Source organism: Eucyclogobius newberryi, unplaced genomic scaffold, assembly GCF_026437365.1.
Source record: "Eucyclogobius newberryi isolate DKJ021-1_F unplaced genomic scaffold, fEucNew1.0.hap1 SCAF_17, whole genome shotgun sequence".
NCBI classification, from domain to species: Eukaryota; Metazoa; Chordata; class Actinopteri; order Gobiiformes; family Gobiidae; genus Eucyclogobius; species Eucyclogobius newberryi.
This window is the reverse complement of record NW_027315801.1, coordinates 30,450,565-30,473,326: the sequence shown is the minus strand read 5'-3', so window position 1 is coordinate 30,473,326 and position 22,762 is coordinate 30,450,565. Positions and strand designations below refer to the sequence as shown.

General features: G+C 40.1%; 4 protein-coding genes across 5 annotated transcripts; all 4 read right to left on the bottom strand.

The window, feature by feature from the left end:
- Positions 1-30: 30 nt before the first annotated feature.
- On the bottom strand, positions 31-5,286 carry senp1 (SUMO specific peptidase 1). Its single transcript, XM_072449922.1, has 18 exons — positions 4,665-5,286; positions 4,494-4,555; positions 4,236-4,420; positions 4,097-4,172; positions 3,297-3,489; positions 3,086-3,218; positions 2,897-3,012; positions 2,545-2,825; positions 2,396-2,459; positions 2,275-2,313; positions 2,092-2,176; positions 1,884-2,024; positions 1,680-1,811; positions 1,391-1,594; positions 1,239-1,318; positions 1,074-1,158; positions 851-946; positions 31-762 (listed from the first exon to the last, which is right to left on the bottom strand). Exons 1-18 carry the CDS (start codon positions 4,796-4,798, stop codon positions 700-702), a joined length of 2,169 nt encoding a protein of 722 aa, XP_072306023.1. The 5' UTR covers positions 4,799-5,286; the 3' UTR covers positions 31-699.
- A 1,114-nt stretch (positions 5,287-6,400) lies between these two features.
- Positions 6,401-9,239, bottom strand: LOC140363394 (protein lifeguard 2-like). Its single transcript, XM_072449920.1, has 12 exons — positions 9,177-9,239; positions 8,603-8,693; positions 8,430-8,518; positions 8,281-8,345; positions 8,143-8,196; positions 8,021-8,071; positions 7,903-7,942; positions 7,795-7,832; positions 7,629-7,716; positions 7,456-7,551; positions 7,251-7,304; positions 6,401-6,997 (listed from the first exon to the last, which is right to left on the bottom strand). The coding sequence occupies exons 1-12, from the start codon at positions 9,189-9,191 to the stop codon at positions 6,836-6,838; spliced, it is 843 nt and encodes a 280-aa protein (XP_072306021.1). The 5' UTR covers positions 9,192-9,239; the 3' UTR covers positions 6,401-6,835.
- Positions 9,240-10,252: 1,013 nt separating this feature from the next.
- Positions 10,253-12,099, bottom strand: mfsd5 (major facilitator superfamily domain containing 5). Its single transcript, XM_072449919.1, has one exon. The coding sequence runs from the start codon at positions 12,030-12,032 to the stop codon at positions 10,590-10,592; it is 1,443 nt and encodes a 480-aa protein (XP_072306020.1). The 5' UTR covers positions 12,033-12,099; the 3' UTR covers positions 10,253-10,589.
- A 2,843-nt stretch (positions 12,100-14,942) lies between these two features.
- Positions 14,943-22,759, bottom strand: nr1d4a (nuclear receptor subfamily 1, group D, member 4a). Of its 2 annotated transcripts, XM_072449918.1 has the most exons (9): positions 22,340-22,759; positions 19,297-19,599; positions 19,123-19,211; positions 18,893-19,037; positions 16,811-17,232; positions 16,670-16,768; positions 16,393-16,578; positions 16,104-16,314; positions 14,943-16,023 (listed from the first exon to the last, which is right to left on the bottom strand). In XM_072449918.1, the coding sequence occupies exons 1-9, from the start codon at positions 22,359-22,361 to the stop codon at positions 15,827-15,829; spliced, it is 1,674 nt and encodes a 557-aa protein (XP_072306019.1). In that variant the 5' UTR covers positions 22,362-22,759; the 3' UTR covers positions 14,943-15,826. The 2 variants fall into 2 exon arrangements, with proteins under 2 accessions (XP_072306019.1, XP_072306018.1); XM_072449917.1 differs by having other exon boundaries at positions 16,670-17,232.
- Between the last annotated feature and the right edge of the window lie 3 nt (positions 22,760-22,762).

The window sequence follows — 22,762 nt, the reverse complement described above, 5'->3', positions numbered from 1 at the left end:
GACATAATAGTTAGACATTACACAAGCACGCATACTTATGAATTTATTCTAAAACAGACCTGGCTATATATAAAACAGAAAATACATACAAATGTCTTCATAAAAAGTATATTACACTGTTCACAAGGCTGTTTTTGAGTTATGTACAACATTGAAAATAGCCTGGACAAGCCAAGATCTGCTTCTGCACAAAATAAACTTTAAACATTAAATTTACAATATTGTATAAAGAACATTTGGAATATAAAGTTGACAATTGAAGGTTGAACCTGTTTTGTGACAAATCAATTTCCAAATTTAAGATTTTTAATTAAACAAAAAGATCATACACTCTGCATGAGGTGTGTAATCAGATGTCAGGACCAAGTTGTAGAACACTTAGTGTCTAAAACACCAGCAGAATAGGAGTGAATACTGCAGATACTGCAGCCACAATGTTCTCATTCGTTCCAAATGTATGTAATCGTGAGGCGCATCAACATGACCATGGCAGCTTTGTGTACTTTGTCATTTATTAATAGTGTATCAAACACCTTCATGGCTAAAGACATAGACTTCTTCTTAGCTGCCAGTGAATGCCCCATAACAAACCCCCCAAAAGTCAACGCTGATGCAAGTAATTCCAAATTTCTTGAGCAAGACCAACTTCAGTTCCGTTTGTCGCAGCTATAGCAACCACTACGCATCTATAATCTTCATTCACAAGAGTTTGTGGTTGACAATCTCCCAGACCATTCTTCGTCTGAAGTACGGCATGTGTTTCTGAACCAGAAGGAAAAATGACAGAGTGAGAATTGTAATTAGACAATCATGTGTGGACAATAAAGGATTATCTTAATCAAATACTGACCTGAGTGAATGTGATGGACTGGTCTTTGGTGATGTAATCTGCATATTTGCATGTGAACATCCCACAGTCACTCCCGTTCATCTGCTGTGGAATCTCCTGTTCAGTGCAAATAATCAACATATAACCAGTGTATGCATATTCAATTGTGTTTGATGAAAAAACTGCACCAGAAATGAACAAATACATCATATGAATTTGTATTTTTAAAACCCATTGCGCTTACATTGCGCTTTCGGCTGTGCAGACTCCAGCCAGAGGTATCCATTTCTTTGCCCTTTTTATCCTTGCTCTCCTGCTGTAGGTACTCACTGAAAAGAAACATTAATACTTAGGTAAAAACAAACACCAAATGAATGATTTTGATGCACTCAACATTATATTCACGTACAACAAAATTCTACAGGCTTCATCGTTGTTCCCTCCCATTGAGTCGAAGTACAGGACAACTTTTTTTCGAAAGTCCACTACCTGAAAAAAATAAACAAATTAACGCTTGCCAACGCAATAAATATCTGTTTAAATATTGGTTTATTGACTTACAGATAGACACCAGTGCACTCCCAGATGGACAGGGACAAGTAAAATGTCTTTAGAAAAAATATCCATCCTTTTTGTCCAACGCCGAACAGCAGAATAACCACTGCTCCGCAGTTTTGGATAGAAAAAGGTGTTAAATGTATTGACTGAAGGCAGAGCAGTCTCTTTGCTGCGCTCGACCAGAAGGTTCATGTAGAAATTGATGACCTAAAAAGTCAGAACACAATGGTTGAAAACTTGAATTCTTAATTTTTTAATAAACACATTTAGTAAAAGCATAATCTGCTCAAACCTCGTCATTGAGCCAGTTGAGGTTATTGAGAGTCTGCAGATCCTTTCGTGTGAGGCTTAGACCAAAACCTTCACTTAAAACTTCATGTGGATTACTACCCCTCAGCACTCTGTTGATCTCATCCTCCATTTCCTTAAGAAAACACAGGATTTTCATTTAATACAGTAAGAGTTTATTGATTATGTACGCACAAGACTAACATACATCGGAGAGCTCTGGAAATTCAGGTTTCTCCTCCAGCAGCTTGGGTTCTTCTGCAACTGGAGCCAAAGGAACTTCTTTTTCCAAAGGAACCCTTATATTGACCTCAACATATGGACTGCATAGCTCCTCTACAGAAAGCCGCTGTGAAAAAAATATGGAAATGTAAAGTATTGCAACTTTATTATATAAAAGGTTTACAATGACTTACTTGCAGGTGGAGTTGTGCAGCTAGTGCCTCCCGCTCCTCGATTTGTCTCCGTCTTTCTCTTGCGCGAGAGTCATACATACTAGTCCTGAAAAGGTTAAAAAAAAAATATACATTTTCACTTGTTTATTTGATCATAAACATGTTCAAGATATAAATCAAATATGTAAAAAACAAATCATTTACAATTCTTTAATCCATAATTCCGCTTGAAAGCATGGTAATCTGCAAAAAAAAAAAAAAAATGAAAGACTTGCTTTGACCATCACATCGTATGACATGAAACAAACTCTCTGGAAATACAAACCTGGCATTGTCTTCCATTTTGGTCTTTTGCTCTTTTACAATAATTACAGAATCGCCATCAGGAGCTATATGTATAAAAAAAGTAAAATATTTACTAACGTCCTCCCACTTTGCAACATTCTGACTAGATGTTATGAATAAGACGTTGACCTGATGACTGCGTGTCCTGAGAAGTGCTATCTTGAACAGTTGACGGGGACAGAGATGTCGGGGAAATTGCTTTTGTGAAGCGAATGTCACTGTCCAAAAGCCAGGTTTGGCTTCCTCTCTTGCTTGAGACATTGACTGGACTGTGGCGGTTACTCGAGCTCTGGCTTGGCACATCTCTGGGACTTGGAGGATTGCTTGGTCCGTCTGAGGTTTCTCCTTCTATGGACACAGGAGATGAAGAACACTGGAGCAATCTCCGGCTGCTGGTCAGAAAACTGGTGCTGAAAAGAGACAATGAGGTTTCAGTGATGGTTACAGAAAATGACAATCGTTGACAATGAATGTGTCATACAAATCTCGATGGGACCGCAGAATGGCATGAGAGTTTCCGGTGTGAAAGGCGGACTGGCCCCCTGATACAATGGACAAAAGCTGCCGGTAGATCTCCTTTTCATCTTCACAGATTGACTAGACAAAGAAAAATGCATTAGATATAAACATTAAAGATTTATACTAAACATCAAACATTTTTAAGACTGACCTCTTGTGCTGTGCAGTGAGGCTTGGCCCGCTGAACGCGCCCAGATGATGTGCTTTTTGTCGGACTTTGCACAACTTTGATGGGGAAGGTCTTTTCATACATAGTGGAACAGGGACTTGGAGCACGAACTCCACTAGTGTGTGGGGGGAAACATAATTATAAAAACAGGAAGATTACATCACATAATACTTTGACTCCCACTTCCACTTACTTGAGTGGCCCTTGAGGTCTGAGGTTCAGAGGTCTCCCTAACCGAGGAGCGGGCTGCAGTTTGGGGGTCTTGGGGGGTAAGGTGTTGACAGAGTGCCCGTTTGTCTTTGGTCCTTCGCGGTGTGTAGGACTCATGCATGCTTGTCGCCTGCAGACTTTTGAGCCAGTATAGGACTTTTCATGTCTGTGCAGTTCTACGGAAAACAAGGAAAGTGTAATGTAATGACCCGTCACTTGTCACAGTAAATCCAACTAATTAGAATATTGCATCACAGCAAATTTGTCTCTCAAGAATTCAATTCAAAACATAAATCACAGCCAGGTGTCCATTGCATAAAGAATAAAACTTATAGGTAATAGTTTTCACCATTAATAAAATAAAGAATACCTACTAAAGAGAAAATAATTGTACCCACGGCTTTACCAGGGCTTTCCGGGGACAGTGCCGCTGCCATTATGAATCTTTTATGATGGAAATTAATAAGCACCGTTTTCTCTCAAGTACAAAGAGTTTTGCAGATACAGATTTGACCAATATAAACTTGAGATTGTGGCTAACTAATACTTTGTGATACATAAAAATTTTTTATCACAAAGGCAGCTCTGGAGCTTAAACCCAGATACTCCCTCTCAGATGTTAATACATTTTAGCAAATCAATGACCCTGAACAGTCTGTAAATAAGTGTCAAGAGTCATAGAAAGGCTGTAGAGAAAATGGAATTTGGAATGTTTGCAATTAAATCTATAAAGTTTATCTTTTCCCCAGTGAAACCTGCAGTAAAACAACAATTGTTACAGACCTGTTTTAGATGATTTCCACTCTAAAGTTGTTGATGGAGCGACAAAGGTTTGATCCAGCGAATTGTTCTCCAAATCCTAATACAAAACAAGGTTTTAGTTCACGGCTACAGCATGTGTCTCCATAGACCAGGGACTTACTGGTCTCCTTGCCCAAACAACAGAAGTGGATGTTGAGGGACTTGCTTCTCTCAGTGGAGGTCCAGGAGCAGCAGGCATCACATAATTTACAGAAGGTGTCATGTTAAGCTTCATCCATGTTGCCACGCTGGAGCTATGACTCTTGACACCTTGAGCTGCGATTTTCACTGTATCTAAAAGATCTCCTGTAGAGCACAACTTATTACAACCCACTTTCACACGATTTATACTTTACGTAATCATAGTGCAAAAATATACCCATGCGAGATCTTTTTAATGCCAAGCCATGCTGGTCCTCATTGCTATTAGGGTCTTCAAGGCTAAAAAGCAAAACCAGACCAGTGAATTTAATACAACACGTGTATATAAAAAAAAAAGAAAAAAAAAGTAGACAACATAAACAGACCCACTGTGTGCTTTTTCTCTTACCATCCTATCGGTCTTTTCCGTCTCCTCTGAAGATCCTGAGGTGCATCAAGAGGACCCAGAGGCCCAGCCTCGGGTACTCCATTACGTAAACTCGCAAAACTAGTTTCTATCCATTCATAAATTTTATTCATCATGGTTAAACTCTTCGGGGAGAGCGGTTCTTGTTGTGCGGTAGCCCGTTATCACCAGTCGAAAAATGGCTATCGAGAAATAAAAGGCTGGTTTGCGTCATTCGAAAAGTTTTTCAATACGTTTTCAACTAATTCCCGCTTTAGTGTGCGCCATTATACAATTCCAAGCATATGAATAACCCTTACAAAGCTGAGTTTTGGCAAAATAATAGTGCTAGCACGTTATGCTAACAAATTACCTTGCTAGCTTACAGTGTTAGCCCCGTAGCTAGTAGTTAGATGAAAGTATGTTTAAATACATATGGAGGTGAGATAAGTCACACAAATCATATTCGGAAAGAAGTTTGTGATTTGAATTACTTACTAACACACAATCGCTCCCTCAACATAACTTAAAAAACGATTGTAAAGTCGTTTAAGAATAACATCTCCCGCTTCTTCCTCATTCAAAACCACAACATGGCTGAACTGCTCGTTTGTACCATAGTGCTTTGTGATTGGATGAGCTATTATTTGGACCTTGAGTGTAAGGACATTTCATTGGTTAATTGTTGGCTTGGTATATACGTCATTGCTGCTGGCCGGTAATTGGAGGTAAAGATGGTGTTAAGAAAGCGCAATATAACATGGAAAGGGGAAGCTAATTTCTTATTCAGAATGTCTAAACACATATGCATTTCTAGAGAAACCAAAAGAATATGCTTTAGTATTTTATGCTAAATCTGGCTTGACTGACATGATATTAAATAGTAACGGGAATTGTAGAAAAAGCTTCAGTTGTAGTCATGTGGACTCAGTTTGAAAAAATAGACGTTTCGACTCTCATCCGTCTATTTTTTTCAAACTGAGTCCAGATGACTACAACTGAAGCTTTTTCTACTATGGAACACGCCTGGACGAATGAGGGATTACACCGACAGTAACGGGAATATTTGTACATTATTTTAAATCTGTGCCACATGTGGTTTCTTATAGGAATTATTTAGTAACTTTTAACTGAAAAAGGTAAGTACAGTAATTCCTTAATGTTTCTTGTAACAAGCAAGGTTATGGAAGTCTCATTCAAAACTATTGATAAATATTATCTTCGAGAGGGACTGAATAGTTGTTTTGTGAACCCCTCTTCTGGATCTGCTCAAACTCCACGAGGTTTTGGTCAGACTTCAGCAGATGTATCACTGTACAACTTGACTTTAGAATGAGAAATGCTATTTTGTTTTGAATAACAGATTGTTATTTTTTTTTTTTTAAATTATAACCTTGTTAATTATTCTTGCGAAATTCTATCTTCACAAAAGCAAAAACAGTGAGTAAAATACTTATTTTAAAGAATTCTACAATGCTACACTATCATATATAAAACTATAAATGGCTCAATTGACAAAAAGGCATATATAATTGTTTATACTACTTACAAATCATTTGTATACAATTTGTATACAATTAATTTTTTGCCCTAAAAAAGCATTTATTGTGGGGAACAAATGTGATGATAGAAGATAATTAGAACATATCGCTTTAGTTTAATTGGTTTCTAAAAAGTACATACTGTACTAATACTAATTGTTTTCTCAGCTCTATTACAAAAACACACCGACACAATAATACAAAACATAACTTGTATTAAATAATACTATATCATATTTTCTTACAATAAATGATGTAAACAGCACTACAAATATATTGTTGTTGACACACATTTCAAAGAAAATAAATAAATACAATTTCAAACTTAACATAAAACTGAATGGCACTTATTTCTCTATTTGATACTTTTCAAGTCGTCAACAGCCTCATAACAGGAAATTCCAATAAACAATAAAACCACATGTAGTCTACGGATAACAACTGTCATTTGGATAATGGAATGATAACAATTTCATGGGAAAATACTTAGTTTAACAAATATCAAAATGTATCTTATTCACATTCTGGGAAACTGGCTGAGCATCTATATTCTAAACATCATTTCAGATTCCAATCATAAATCATGCGTTGCTGTTTGTTTGTTTGTTTGTTTTTGTATGTTTGGTCAGTACATTAGACAATGCTCTGATCCTGTTTTGTTCCAAAGATTTGGAGGAAGAAGGAGAAGATATACATAATATCCATGTAGATGTTGAGTGTTGCAAAGACGTACTCTTCAGGACTCATTGTGTATCGCTTGTTCCCAATTAACAGCTGGGTGTCAAACATCAAAAACTGCAAGAAAAATGTATGTTAGAACAAATCTATTTAGTTGTTATTTAACTTAACCCATAAGAACCCACTGTTACACATTTTGAGATTTGACCATTTGCCTTTTTTTTTAACCCGAATGACCGAGATCTGTAAAGTTAAAATGTTTACAGATCTCGGTCATTAGGGTTAAAAAAAAGTTGGTCAATTTATACATTTCTGTCAAGGTTTTAGGGGTCGAGTTTCTTATGGGTTAAAAGATGGTTTAAACACCCACCAGCGTGAACAGTATTGCTCCCAACACAGCATAGGTGACATCCAACCACGGTACCTATAAGAGAAGAAATAACTTACAACTGCTTTCTTTGAATAGGAACAAAGGGGATCGGATTCCTCTACCATGAATGATTCACTTTACTTTTAAAAATAAATGACGTGCTCCCCAACCGACCTCTTTACAAATGCTGTTTTGGCATACTTACATAATTAAAGGGGAGGACAAGTGCCAAGATTATTCCAGAGATGAACATCACCATACAGAAGCCAAACAATACCCCTTGGTATGATGTGATGTCAAACTAAATGACAAAAATAGTTCAATACAAGCAAAACTGAAATTATGAATGCAAATTCCAGAAACTGGAGTCAAGTTTACCTTAGTTTGGAAGCTGCAGAGGGTGACAGCGAGGCAAACTGCAGCTGTGATGCCAAGACACAGCACCACTGATTTGGTGTTGTAGTAGCTAATAATCAAATGCAAAAAAGAATAGTGTCATTAAAGAAAACCACAAGGCCTATTCTATATATGTATTCTTTCTTACCTGGATAACATCCCAGTCATGTAGGAAAAGGAGATGGTCTGTAAGAGAAAGGTAGATTGTTATTAGGTTATTAACCATATAAATGCACAAATGAATGCGCACACTTACAAAAATAGTCAGGAAAATTAGGTTCCATGGAAATCTTCTCCTTTAGTTAAAAAACAAAATAAGAAATATTTTAAGTTCAGAAATATGTAAAAATAAATGCAAGAAGAATCCAACGTACCTTATGGCAGAGCAGCAGGACAAAGTCAAGTATGTGACAAAGAACACAGCACTGTCAAAGACAAAAGGCATAAGCTACATTTGAAGGAAAAGCTCAAAGTTCCAATACTGAATATTACTTACTATGAAGCCCAGTACCAGCCTGGATTGGATTGGATGTAGTCCTTCACAGGCCCACTGGGAGAAAAAAACTGATTAATGTTATGTAATGATTTAATTACGCCATTTTAAACTAACAAGGATAAAATTGCTTTACTTTACCAAAAAGTGCAAAAAGAAACAATTGCCAGAGTGACCAAAAGCTGGATCATTAAGATGAAATAAACCTAAAACGTGTTTATAATGTACATGTTAAATGTCTGTGGCATAAGATAAATACAAATTATTTTAAAACAATTTTAAAAACTAACTTTACGGATAAAGACTCTTCTGATATGGCGATCATCCCAACTAAACTGTGTCAACATCTCAGCATCACTGTAACACATCCCAGTGGCATCTGAAACAAAATACACACTAGTATAAACCAATGACCCTTTGGTTTTTACATGTTACATTACATTTCTACATTACAAAGACGTACCAGCAGTGGCTTCCTCATAACTGGGAGGAGAAGGTGGAAAAAACCCTTTGCCACTGGTCGGCTCATTTTCAGCCGTATTGGCAAGTGGCACCTGTGAACATATTAAATGTTAGAACTTAAGATCCAAATGGGTGAATTAATTCATTAGCAATTAAATTCCCATCATAGAATTACACATTGATGCTAATAAAATGAATGCCAGTCAAAAAAGATTTTGACTTATTTCAATGAATTGTCTATGCAATTCATCATTATTAGTATTAGTATTATCATTATCAGCCAATTCCTCATGCTTTGCAATACCCCAGGCAAATTAATTTAAAAGGTCAAACATATTTCGCAAGTAACTTATTGGTTGGATAACATAAAGTAGTCTAGTATTCACGCATGTTTTAATTAAATGTATCAACCACAATAAATAAATAAATGCGACTAGAAGGATTATGATGCGTCACAGTGTCTCTTCCATTACAATGCTTTGTCAGCATCCTTCTCATAAATGTAATGTTGATTTGATATAACACACACACACACATTGTGATAAGCCCCATGAGGGAAGAAAAGGCGATCTGACCTTGCTCTGCGTCATGATGGCTAAAAGCTGCTCCTTGGGAAAGTGCGTAGTTATTTCTCCTTGTCCAGGTAAACACGAGTTAGAGAAATTCCCGGTTGATGCCGCTTTTAAGGCTCCAGATCGCAGACGATTGCGATGACGTAAGCACGTGACCCCCCCTCCTCACCCTGTTCCAGCAGCATCGTGTTGTGACGACGCTCAGTTTCAGAGAGAAGCTGCTCACATTGCAACGAAATGTGACTCTAATCAGTTTTCAAGTGTCCATGGAGCAGAAACAGTACAAAACCAGGAGTTGTCACATTATGAATTTTCCCCATGTGGGACAATAAAGGATTATCTTATTATGAGACAGAGGAAGCTCCCTTTAGCCTATAGACTACAGGCCATATTTATATTTTGTCTTATCTGTTTACTTTTTTTTTTCATAAAATGTGGCACCTGTTTTTTTTTTCCAGAGCGGAAGTTATTTTTTAAATATTTTTCTACTTGTATTGTATATAATGTAAATGTATGGTTTGTATATTGCTGGCATTCTGCACAGTTGGAAACTAGCTAAACTACAGCTAATACTGGCACATTTACAGAAATGTGGATTAATGTGCACTGTCCCAGTTCAAATAAACTAATAATAAATACATAAATAAGTCAAGATAGCTGTGACTGCACTTTGCAAAAGATCAGATCAGATTCAGTCCCACATGTTAACGTGACCAGGGCCATTTGGGGGGGAAAAACCTGATTCATGCTGTTGACACAAAATCAGATCTTGCTCACATTTGGGCAAATAAATCAGATTTGACCTGCAGTGTGAACATCGTGTGTCATCTGGAAGAAAGTGGAGAGTTTGCATTACGCGAAACATCCAGAAGCATCTAGAAAACGACTAGTGCGTAACGGGAGGACATTTATACCCTCATGCATTTACAATGAGATGATCTAATGGCAAAAGTTACATCATTACATTTGTAAACCGACCGCAAAAGATACTGGTCTTGCTTACCACAAAATACATGCATGGATGGATAAAACAAACACTTTTTACTAATAAACGTGAGGCAAAACGGTTTTGTTTCTTCTGATGATAGCAATTTTATTCAAAAGGTTAATTTATTCTGAACTGAAAAAGCAAAGAATACAAATGGCTCCTACAAACAAATGATGAAAGTTCTACATGGCAAAAAACAAACAAAACTTAGAATTGTTAGAACTATTGGACTTTTCTGGCAAACTTTTGACAGCATCTTCAAAGTCGTACGGAATGTGATTGAGCTGAACACCCAGTCAACCAAAGCAAATAAAACATCTAACTGCAAACCAGCCCAATCCTTATGTCTGTGTTTGGCAAAATAGACACCGAAAGTCCTAATATGACGCAATGACATGTGAAACCATTCGCTCAGAACGCTAACGAGCTCAGAACATCTCTCCTTCTCTTGTACCTTCCAGTCTGAGCTCAGTGTCATTCCTGCCAAAAGTGAACAAACTGACGACCGCCATCAACGCCGCCAGCATCATAACCGCACAACCTCCAAACATATGCCTGGTGCCGCTCCCACCTTCCCCTCCTCCTGTCCCCGACACCTCTCCGTGCAGCGCGAGCAGTCCCAGGCAGGCCAGCAGGTGAAGGGGCAGTCTAAACCAGGCGAGGACCCCTGCGCGCTTGTCCTCCGGAATCACGCGGCCCTGGAGAAAGCTAACGGCGGGGAAATAGAGTCCACTGGCCAACTCCAGCAGCAGGAAGGCTACAAAGGATTCATGTGGCCTCGGCTGACCGGGAGCGGTGGAGAAGATGAGCATGAAGGATGAGAAGAAAGCCATAAGCACCGCCAGGCACAGCACGTGTCCAGGTTGCAGGTGGTAGCGTGTGGAGGTGGCTAGGCGATATAGTAAAGACCCTAACATGCTGGCAGCCATGAGGCACGAAAACACTATTCCCAGCGGAGGTTTGTGCGGGTCAAGTACAGGCGTCCATAAGAAAACAAAAATATAGAGAACGCTTTCAAATAGTGCCTGAACCCCACCTAAAAGCAACACTCTTCTGTCCGACAATAAACAGCGGAGTCCATCAAGGCAGCTTCTTGTGAATCTGGATTTTACAGATGCACGCGCTCCACCAGCAGATGTGTTACCAAATAGTAGCGGTTTGTTGCTTTCCGGATTCCCCGTCGCCTCTTCTTTGCCCCAGTCGGTCAGAACTATCCAGCCACAGGAAATCAAACATGGGACAGCCAGAAGGAACGGCGCGACAGGCCCGAGGTGGAGCCATTCTGCCAACAGGTTTGCCATCAGCCCCGCCCCGACTGCAAGTCCATGGTTCCACGTGGCTGCTGTGGCGAAAGTGCTGGGAATCCACTCCTTCGGGAAATCATGCACCTCGACATGATGGTGAACGTACCACGATTCAAATGTGGTGGCCAGCAAGGAGGTAGACAGCCCCCCAAGTATTCGTCCAACAATCAAGACAAAGTAATCTCTGGAAAGTTTAGTGAGGCAACATGCAGAGTAAGACACGCAAAAAAGAAGACACGTTTTCCTGCGACCTAAAAGTTGCGGAAGCCAGCCCGAAAAGGGAGCGAATAGGACACACGAGGCCAGGCCACATACATATAAAATAGCTATTTGAGATTCCAGGAAGCTATAGTGTCTGTACAGTTTGTAGAGGTAAGGGCCCTGGAGCCAGTCGGCCCATAACGCCAGCAGGTATGCGCGCAGGAATATGGTCTGGAAGCGGCGAAAGGCTGGGTTTGCCACTGCTGAGGACTTCTCTTCTGGGGGAGTGATGCGGCGCGCCGTCAGCTCCAGGAAAACGCACAGCACCAGCAGGAAAACTATAGCAAGATACGCCGTCACCAACATGATGCCGACGAGGAGCGGCTGCCAGTGATGACGTCCCCCCGGGGCCCAACCACGTCACGGCCTTGTCAACAGCTGCTTTCAACTCCTCTCTGGACAATCCTCGGCATCTGCAACTGTCAAGCAAATTATTGATGGCAGGTCGTGTTATTTAGTCAGAAAAAGGAATAGCAATCATGCTTTACTTGGCTGATAAAAACAGGTTTGTACACATAAAGTATGAGTGTTATTTTGAGTGATCCCGATGCATTTAGACGTGTACATGTGCATATTTTGATAGTAAGCCTATTGATAGTGCATACATAGTAAGCCTATATTTATATGCATCCAATAGCAGGTTTAAATTGTTTTTCTTTTAGATTTTTAGCAGCTTTCCTGATTCTGAGCCTTGGTAGAGTCGAGAGAGGCCAAAAGAAGGGGGAAGTGACCATCGGTTTCATTTATTTATGGTTTGCTGTACATTTAATCCGTGTTTTCATTCATGCTATAACCTGGCACTAGCATATTTCCTATATTTGTCATGCACCGTCACTGTACAAACAAAAGCCAACCGTACCATTTAGCACAAGTTAACAGAGGTTAGCTGCACTACGAGTGGCAGTCACTCGCAAACAAACACAAATATGATGACTTCCATAGATTGTTTACCTCTATATTTGGCCTCCACTCGTCCATGTTGTTTTTTGCAGTGTTTTACTATGTCCAGATATGATAAACAATGGCAATAACTATAGTACGATCAGTGCACTATGGTTAAAAACAAAAGGCACGAGCGCTAACAACAGACAGACCACGCGCACTTCCGGGATCCGGTTTGGTGCATAGATGACCGTTAGATGGCGCTCTTGCTTTACTTTTTACTGTGGAACTTTTATGCGTTATGAGGTCTATGAAGGTTATTTTGTGTTTTTATGACGAATTGTTTTTTGACATCAGAATTATTATTTTTTTTACATCGAATCTAGTAAAAATATAAATTGTATATAAATACGATTACATTTTTTTTTTTTGAATTCGTCAAAAAAATATGAAATTCTATGTAAAAAAAATACGATGTCAAAAAAAACATCTTAATAAAAACACAAAATGACCTTCATAGATATCCATACTGTTTAAAATTATGTTGTATTGTTTTTATGTAGAGTCTAGGTAATTTATTATAACATTTTCCACATCTGAAAACATACTTATACTCCATGTGCTGCACGATACATATTCATAGTCAGAGCCACATATTGTACATACTATTACTCTACACATACGTCATTTTACGTTCTATTTACTCCATATGCTGCAGTGTTAGGGGTCTCAAATGTGGAACAGGTAATGGGATTTGGTGGGACAGATGCAACTTGATATTACAACTCACTCAACATAAAATGAAAGCCTATAGGCTGTAGCCTACTGTCTTTTAATAGGGTATAGCCTTACAATTGGTGTACACTATAAAGCTAAAGAGTGAATTGTTGTTTAATAGGCGAGGTATATAACAATGTTCTGTGCGTCACAATTTTTTACTCAGACAAACAATTACATTATTTCTCATACTTTTCCATGCTATTCACTAATATGGTATAAACATATCATAATTTAATACATTCAAGGACGATTGGTCACTTTAATTTTAGTGAAATCTGTTAGGGAAGTCTAAGGACAGGGGACCCTGGGACATCGCCCCTCGTTTAATTCGTTTTTCACTGTCGCCCTCCGAGGCAACCGCTGTTGTGATTTTGGGCGTTACAAAAATAAATTGTATTGAATTGTTATCAGACCAAATGCACCAGCCGCACTGGCTCCTCCCCTTTGTCCACTGGTCCCTCCCCTCTGTCCCCATCACTCCCTCAGCGCTCTCTCGTTATTTGACCCTCTGAACTAAAGTTCTATGAAGGAAAGATGGACCTTTTGAAACAAACAAATATTCGCCCCCTCGTTGTTGTGTCCGTGTGTGTGTGTGTGCCCGTGTGTGTGTGTGTGCCCGTGTGTGTGTGTGTCCGTGTGTGTGTCCGTGTGTGTGTGTGTGTGCGCGCGCGCGTGCATGCACACGTGTTTGCGTGCGCGTGCGTGTGCACATGTCTGTGACGCTGCAGTCCTTTCTACGTCCCATGACCCGTCTAGCAAATGGATGTTCACTGAAAGGAATACATCTCCTTAAAGGCTCTGAATGGAGCCCCTTGAGAGAATAAGACAGCTATTTATGTTTTTATATTTTCCATTAATTCAATTTCTAAATTTAATACCAAACCCAAACGTTCAAGTGCATAAATGATAAAAGTGTGTTCTACTCTATCAAAGGCCTTGTAAAAGTCCAAAAAGAAAATAAACCCATCATCTTCTATTAAGTCTCTGTATTCGATTAACTCCATAACCTGTCTTATATTGTTACTGTTCTTTATCTTGAGTTTTGTTGCATGTTTCTATTCCCCTGCTGTTCTTTATCTTGAGTTTTGTTGCATGTTTCTATTCCCCTGCTGTTCTTTATCTTGAGTTTTGTTGCATGTTTCTATTCCCCTGCTGTTATTTATCTTGAGTTTTGTTGCATGTTTCTATTCCCCTGCTGTTCTTTATCTTGAGTTTTGTTGCATGTTTCTATTCCCCTGCTGTTCTTTATCTTGAGTTTTGTTGCATGTTTCTATTCCCCTGCTGTTATTTATCTTGAGTTTTGTTGCATGTTTCTATTCCCCTGCTGTTCTTTATCTTGAGTTTTGTTGCATGTTTCTATTCCCCTGCTGTTCTTTATCTTGAGTTTTGTTGCATCTTTCTATTCCCCTGCTGTTCTTGAACTGTGCGTTGAAACACTGGAATTCCATTGTGGGGCAAATAAAGTTTATCTTAAATGAATACAAAGCTACAGCTATAACTTTGTCCTAATGTCACCCAGCTGTAGCGATATGAAATACCACAAAGACACAATAGAGTCTACATAATTTCAACTTTATATAATTTATATTTTTTCAAAATTTACAAAATATACAACATGTGCTTAATCATCCATAGTCAAACATAAAACTGTGAGAGGAGCCATCAAGCAAAATCTCTCAGCCAAAAATACATTTTGTGTTTGTATGACAAACAATGGGGCCAGAGGAGGTCATGTGGAGGTGTGATTTCTGAGACTGTGCTGATGTCATCTCAGAGACATTACAGTTGTCCACTACAGAAACCCCCCATGACCTAACTCTCATCTTTTACAACAAAGGTCAAACATTCCTCTTTTCACAGATCTGAGAACATGTATGATATATTAACATGACATAACTAAATAACTACAAAATGCAGCATGCTCGAGGTGTTTTTGGCAGTCCGGACTAAAGAGTGCTCTGTATTATGTGTGAGAAAATGCTTCATTATTCTCCTAACTTGAACCCTAGGCCTTTCAATCTGTTCTACTCCCAGGAAAAAGTTACTAAAGATAACTTTACACTAGTGTCACACAAAGATTATAGTATATGTTCATAAGTTCAAAAGGTGTTAAACATACTGTGCCATATATTTAGGTTTGCTATATTGCATTTACAGGTTCCCTTGACACAACCAGCAATGCTCCCTTAAACAGCTTACATGATGCTTAAGAATACAGAATACATATGGTACAAGAAATAAAGGAATACACTGAAGTGAGCTGGTTATAGGTCTTCAAAGGCCTACACAATGGCAAAGAACTGTTCATCAACAAGTTTCTGTATATTTAAAAGTGCAGCAGTTGTGTGCAGTTTTTGTCAGTGAATCAATAGCCCACGTGTCCGAAAGTTGAGAAGAACTCGAGATTATTCTTCAGATTCACAAATGTCATGTTTTGTTCAAGGATCAATGCGGAAAGCCAGCAGTTTGTCGGAGTGTAGGTTGTTGAGTGTGCGTAGGTCTGGCAGACGAAGGAGAAGTTTGGAAAAAAGTCCAGCGTCATCTGGGCGGCGACGAGTGATAAGTGAGCGCAGAGCTCGAATCAAACCCTCCTGCAGTTGCTCCACAGCCAGCATGTTTGAGATTCCAGAAAGGTCTGACAAAACAGAGAGAATGTGAATGATAGATACACAAATATACTGCTAGATTTTGTCTTGTAATAAAGCTGACTATTACCTGCAGAGACCAGCACCACAGCCATGAAGAGCGCCATCTCATCAGGCTCCAGGCCCAAAGAACCTAACTTCTCACTGAATTCAAACATGGCGTCCAGCAAAGAGCCCATGCCAAGGCCCCGAAGGATAGACAAGGGGTAAGTCTGGCCGTTCAGGAAAGTCACAGTACGTTTTTCTGCATTGAACAAGGTGCAAAACCGTACCATCAGAACCTAAAACAATTGAGAGGGGTTAATACCACAAAAAATACATTTCCAGCTTCCATCAGCTTAGTCTAAAGTGTCCTTTACCTGGAAAGTGCCAGATTTAAGCAACATGACTTGGTCTTGCTGGCTGAGTTCTTGAAATCCTGGGATGCCCTTTGCAAACTCTACCACTTCTTTTACTGCTGGAGTGAAGCAATTAGAGAAGGATTCCCATATTTCTTGGCTGGAGCGGTCGGCTCCTGACACAGGGCATGCATTGAGAGGACAAGCCTTGAGGAAGAAAGGAAGTAATAAACAAAGTCAGTATTGAATAAACAGACCCAATGAATACACAATGTTAAGCATAATATCTAACACTTACCAATACTTTAGCGCCTGGTGCTAACTTCCATGGGCATGAGGTCAGGTTTGCATTTCCTTGATTGGAGAAATGGTTCTGGTTATTCTGGTGATGGTTCTGGTTATTCTGGTGATGGTTCTGGTTATTCTGGTGATGGTTCTGATATGTGCAACGGCTGTTGTCCACATTTTTGTGGAATGTTGACAAGTTGCCATCAGGGGCAGTCGAGCATAAACTGGAAAAGGGTTCCGGACAGGGCTGATAGCTCTGAGTAGTGGAGACATGGAAGAAACCACCCTCCTGAGAATATGAAGGGCAGTGATTGTTGTTGGAGTTGTGTGCTCTTTTGGTGGCTCGTTCCTGGCAGACATTGTTATTGGTGGTGAAGATGTCATGGTAGGCTCTTGAAATTACCCCAATTTCCTCTTTGGAGTCAACTTCATCCATGTTTGAGGGTATCTCTCTCATCGAGGGTGATGAGTCCATGTCTATGAGAGCTGACTCATTCAGACTGTTCATGTAGCTCTGCATTTCATCCAGAAGTCGCTGCTTCTCTCTTTTGGGGATGCGACCAAAACGGACAGCTACACAAAAACAAAACACATTTTTTGTATTAATTTGCCTGTAATTTACATTTTAACACGTTACAATAGAAATATTATGAACAAATATATCCATCTGTTTAAAAGAAAAATCAACACAGACATGCACACACAATGAATCAATCTAAATTTCCAGTGTGCTTTATACTTTCTGTTCTAACTTTGCCTTTTACCACAGTAACCATCATCTGGAAAGGCTATATATAGAGCCCATGCCTCCATCTGCTTCATCCTATCCTCTATGCGCTCCTGTCTCTTTCTCTTGCTTGTTTGAAAGTAGGGCAGTGGGGCAACATGAACGTGATGTCACACTCACTGGAACTGAGATGGTGAGAGGGGAAAAATACTGAACACCGTGGGGAAGAATAGAATTAAAAATAAATAAATAAAGAGAAATAAGATAGATGGAGCCTTCTACAAGCTGAGAGAAGAGATTTACCTTCTATATGATATCAACCTATATGTAAGGAAATTGAAATCCTCAACATCAACAAACCGGCAGATTCACTAAGTTACTAAAAACTAAACAATCCAGCTCAGGAGATCATAAATTAGCCTTCTATGTATTCAAGCAGTTGGAAAGTTTTTCTTTTTTTTTTTAAGGAATACAATGATCTGGTGTTGCAACTTTATGCCAAGACAAATCCCACTTTATGCATATCATAAGAGAGAGAGAGGAGGACTTACAACGCATATGTGCTGCCACCTTAACCAATCGACCACCCGGCATTACTGCGTTAACATTTTCAAAGAGTGTAAAGGCACGCACAGCTGTCTGGAGTCAAAACGGAATGTACTATTTATTGTGGTCTATAGGCAGTTGCATGTGGCTTTCCTGTTTTTGCAAAGGAAACCAAGAAAAAGGGGGTTTGTAGGTTGCGGTCCTTCTCACAGAGGTTTGACCTAGCTGTTTGTTTTCTCAGAGTTGCAGTTTGCCACCTCTGTGCACCAAAAGTGTCAAGCACATGCAAAAATAACACCAACCTATTTACTAGATTGGGCGAGGCGGGGCTGTGGAGGGGCATAACGATAAGCAGAAACCATACTGGGAGGAAGGAGAGAGGCAAAGAATACTAAGTAGGTCAAGATGCCTGAGCTTAATGCAGGCCCAATTCTGTATTCTTTTTTTTGTGTTTTTTTTAGGTCAACACAACTGTTTATGCTCTGTTCATAGGTGATCAGTCAGTGTTGGATTATAAAACAAGGTGACACATCTCAACCTCAGATTCACTGTATGCTTCTTACTTAATTGTTGCCCTACCCTCATTAACGGCAATGAGACGGCCTATGTGCATGCACAAGGTAATCAAGTTGACCCCGCTCCAATTTCCTAAAATAATCAGTGTGTTTGCAGCAGGTTTGAGATGATAGATAGCTTCGGGGACTGTACGCTTCCTCTTCTCATAAATCACTGTCTGAAGGGGAAGATGTAAGAGAACTATGGAAACAAAATGAGAACATGGAGGATATGTACTACACAAGAACATTCAGGTAATGGGGTGCGAGAGGAGGGGCGTATGAAACACAGATGATATAGGTGAAAGAACAGGTTTGATCTTGGAGGTGCAGAGATGCTCTACCTTAGTCTAATCTCAACATAGTGCCAGTCCTACAAAGCGTAGTGTCTTGTAAGTTGACTCACCATCTCTGGACATGCCGACTGAGATGCATTTCTTAAAACGGCAATGCTGGCACCGATTCCTATTCATTCGCATGATCAGACATTTTTCATTCTTCACGCACATCTTGTAGTTGATGTTTTGCTGGATACTGCGACGAAAGAAACCCTGAAAAATAAAATATGTATATAGAATTAGAATGAGTAATTTACAACATGAATAATTGTACAATAACTGCAATTAAAATGCTTACCTTGCAACCCTCGCATGCATGCACTCCATAGTGAAAACCAGAAGCAATGTCCCCACAAACTTTGCAGAGAAGTACCATTCCTCCATTCTCTGGACAAGGACAAAGACAAAACAAAGAGTTAACTTTCATGCAATTTACATTCAATTAAAACTCTATTGGTTTTGAAAAACATACTTGTGAATGTGCCGGAAAATCCACATGGCCTCTTTGCAGCAATAGGATGTCCATACGTGTGCTGAGAAGTTGCTTGTGCTTGGGAGACGTTGCACACCTCAGGGAACTGGAAAACTAACTTGGACGTAGAAGATCTGAACCCTGCCGTCCTCTGCTTCAGAGCCCCGATCTCTGTGAAGGTCACCTCCTCAGGAGAGGATGGCTGTGAGTGTGACGAGGGGGACTGGGTCTGATATCCACTGGAGGGACTGCCTGGACTGGGGCTCAGACTGCCAGTGGAACCAGCATACAGGATGACTCCTGCTGGAGATCAAACAGAATATTCATGAAGCTATTTATGAAGTTAGTATGATCAGGTAAAATGACACAAAAAGGCTATGTTATGCACATGGAAAAGGGTTCTTTTCAAGAGCTTGTCAGTATAGACCATATTACTCTTCTAGTACTTCTAAACGTGATGTAATACTGCACATCCCCTGGCCAGCAGAGAAAAACTCTGAGAAACTGCAGTGTCGTTGCCTCATCCCGAGTTAACAAGCGTATGCTGCCCTCAAGATCGAAAAGTGGGGGCTAAAAATACTGCACAGCAACAGCGGGAAGGTGTCGGACGAAAAAGGGTCAGATTTGTGAACCTTTCCCACATCACGCTCATAGTATTCATGTAGTTGTTAAATCAAGTGTTTTGTGACTCATGTGCGCCTGACCCTTCCCTTTGGCCGGCCGCACGCTCCCTCTCTGACACATGTATCCTCTCTCTCCCCTGCGCTCCAGTCATGCGTTGTGGATGAGCTGAGACACGGCCTCACGTGTTTGCAGGGTTTGCTGCCTCCTCCGCTCCAATAATAGCCCCGCTCCACTGGCTCTGAGCCCAGCACCAGCCAACAGCGCGACACCTGACCGGCCCCTCACATGCGTGCACTCCTGACACGGTCAAAGCCGCAGTCTCGTGTTCAAGTGCCACAACAGGAAGACTTATCTCTATTTACAAACGTGTGAGGGGGAAAGCTTAGCGTATTTAAATACTGAGCAAAACTGTAAACCTAAAAATATCATAGAATAACTGTAAAGCCTATTTGAAGTAGCCTCCATGCACGTATCTACATATATTTAAATTAGTGTATTTAAATAGGCTTTTACATTACTTTACATAGGCTACACAACATGTAGAAGGTGTATTAATAATGTCCCTGTTGTTGGCTGCACTTGTTATTTGCAGCAGTCAAGGTTTTGATAATCCCTCACGCAGCACGTGTTGGAGGATTTGTTGACTCATTGCAGAGCATCACAGAGCCATGCAGCAGACTCACTGAGCCTCTCTCACTGCAGTCCCACACCAGACAGATCCTTAACCTTTCACTCCAAACATAATGCGTGCCCATCTGAGTGTGAATAAAGACATCTGTAGGCATCGATCATTATTGCGTAGCCTATAATATGTGTGATGCATACTGAGACCTACTGACACTGTTTTTATTAACTGAGGAGGGAGTCAGTGGGGCGACAGCTCGTGCGTCTTGGCTCCCCCGTTACAAGCCATCTGCTAGAACTGAAACGTGAGCATTTCCCCGTTATCGTTGTGTTTGCTTGGACTGGAGCTTATGCATTTATTGCCCATAATGTAGTGTTTTCAGTTGCACGATGGTGACACAGAAAAGTCAGCATTAGCTCTTCAGTTCTATATTATGATGAGACGTTATTGCTGTGCCTTTATGCAGAAGCTGATGCCTATGCGATTGTAGACAAGTGTTTAATAATTATAGCAGGTCAAACTTGTGGTGCATGTGACAGGAAAACGTGACAAAAGGAAACAAAAGAGTGGAGGCATGGAATTGCTGACCCACTGACCAAGCTCTCCAAACCGCATGAACAGTGCGCGTCTGTGGAGCGGGACGCGACAGGAGGAGGGCGCTCTACTCACGCTCTGCACGCGGCTGCTAGAATGGAAACACGTGAGCGTTTGACAGGGTTTGTTTGTTGAGAGGGTTGCGCACGAGATCTGAAGCAGAGTTTCTCCACTTAACCTACAGAGCCAACAGTGGGAGAGTGCGCAGTTTACTTTCACCTAATGCATTTGGTCTAACGTCCTGTTTTCAAATATGTATATTTTGCAGTGACAGTGAAATAAACACTATGTATACACATCTTTGGGAAAAAAAAAGTGTTTTGATACTGCAATTTCAGATAAACTGTTATGGTATGAAGGGGTGGCACAGAAATGTCTTTTGTAAGTATAGCCTGAGAAGTAGGCTATATCAGAGGCATGTTATCTAAATGGAAGTTAATCTGAAAAATTCCCAATTAAATCTTTCCTCTGATAACATGTATTTATTTCACAGAGTAAAGAAAAGAAGTGTCTCTAAGTGTTTGTGTTGAATCAGAAGGTAAAAGCAGGTGAATGGGATTAAAGGCAGAGCAACATGTGGATATGGGAGCGGCCATCACCTGTACGTGAACGTGACTCTTGCAAATGATTTACTGTAAATAAGTGAAACAGAAGGCAGCTGGCATGTGCACCTTTGGCTTACCTCAAAAGCCACCTGCCTAATTCCACTTAACTGATAACTGTTTAAAATGTGCGCCACGGATGAGAGACAACGTGTTTGGAGGAAATTAAATCAGAGTTATTTTTTATGTTTATCATGAGAAAGAGCGACAGCGCACTAGAGCTACACGTGAGTTTGTTTCCATAGGAAGAAACAGGAAGTAGCAATCTGTTTCACTTAGGGACGCCACATAAAGCACATCAACAATGATAAACACACAAAACACACTATCGCGCACCAACAACAGCAAATGAAGTGACTCAATAAATATTCTTTGTGCAAATGTGATCCATGTGAAAATAGCAAAACCTTTCATACTAACATTAAATACTTCCATTGTTAATTGTTACATTGGTAGATTTGCACATGCACGTGATTAATAAAGCATTTACAAAGTGAAAATTGCATCGCTTCTGCATCTCACAATGTAGTGAGTCGGAAAATATGATTAAAGTATTCCATATTATAAATGAGTTATGCTGTATAAAAGTTAGTCTCACCTCCTCCTGGGCTGTGATCCATTCCGATGACAGATGATGACTTGAGACAGAGATGAAAAAAAGTGTCTTCTTAAGATGGAACAAAATTCTTGGTGTAGAGATGTATAACGCGTTTTATGCAAAAGACCAAGTCCATGGGTTGTGTCCAAAAATACCTTGCACTTCAGTGAAGGAAGCAGTATTCAGATGCAGCAGATGTAAGATCTCTTCAGAGTCTCACCTGCGCGCGTGATGCTGCTCGAGTCAAGAATAAACGATTCCACTGAACTCCAGGAACCAAGAGTCAGCACATCCGTGAATGCAGTGAGTAACATGACACACACACCCTCACACAAACTCCCATATCAATCACGTTTGCAAGTAAGTCGAAAATGTGACCGCCCTCTCTCCCCCACTTGTGTCTGTTAATTAGTATGGGATTTG

What these genes read in the sequence shown, in the direction of transcription:
- senp1 (XM_072449922.1), bottom strand. Translation starts at nt 4,798, where the DNA reads ATGATGAATAAAATTTATGAATGGATAGAAACTAGTTTTGCGAGTTTA. An exon ending in TTGTTTGGGCAAGGAGACCA is followed by an intron (nt 4,173 to 4,235) that starts GTAAGTCCCTGG and finishes GTTTTGTATTAG; the next exon opens with GATTTGGAGAACAATTCGCT. An exon ending in TCAGGACACGCAGTCATCAG is followed by an intron (nt 2,460 to 2,544) that starts GTCAACGTCTTA and finishes TTATACATATAG; the next exon opens with CTCCTGATGGCGATTCTGTA.
- mfsd5 (XM_072449919.1), bottom strand. Translation starts at nt 12,032, where the DNA reads ATGTTGGTGACGGCGTATCTTGCTATAGTTTTCCTGCTGGTGCTGTGC.
- nr1d4a (XM_072449917.1), bottom strand. Translation starts at nt 22,361, where the DNA reads ATGGATCACAGCCCAGGAGGAG. An exon ending in GGATCACAGCCCAGGAGGAG is followed by an intron (nt 19,600 to 22,339) that starts GTGAGACTAACT and finishes TTTGATCTCCAG; the next exon opens with CAGGAGTCATCCTGTATGCT. An exon ending in TGTGGTGCTGGTCTCTGCAG is followed by an intron (nt 16,024 to 16,103) that starts GTAATAGTCAGC and finishes CTGTTTTGTCAG; the next exon opens with ACCTTTCTGGAATCTCAAAC.
- LOC140363394 (XM_072449920.1), bottom strand. An exon ending in TTATGAGGAAGCCACTGCTG is followed by an intron (nt 8,519 to 8,602) that starts GTACGTCTTTGT and finishes ATTTTGTTTCAG; the next exon opens with ATGCCACTGGGATGTGTTAC. An exon ending in TTGTCCTCCCCTTTAATTAT is followed by an intron (nt 7,305 to 7,455) that starts GTAAGTATGCCA and finishes CTTCTCTTATAG; the next exon opens with GTACCGTGGTTGGATGTCAC.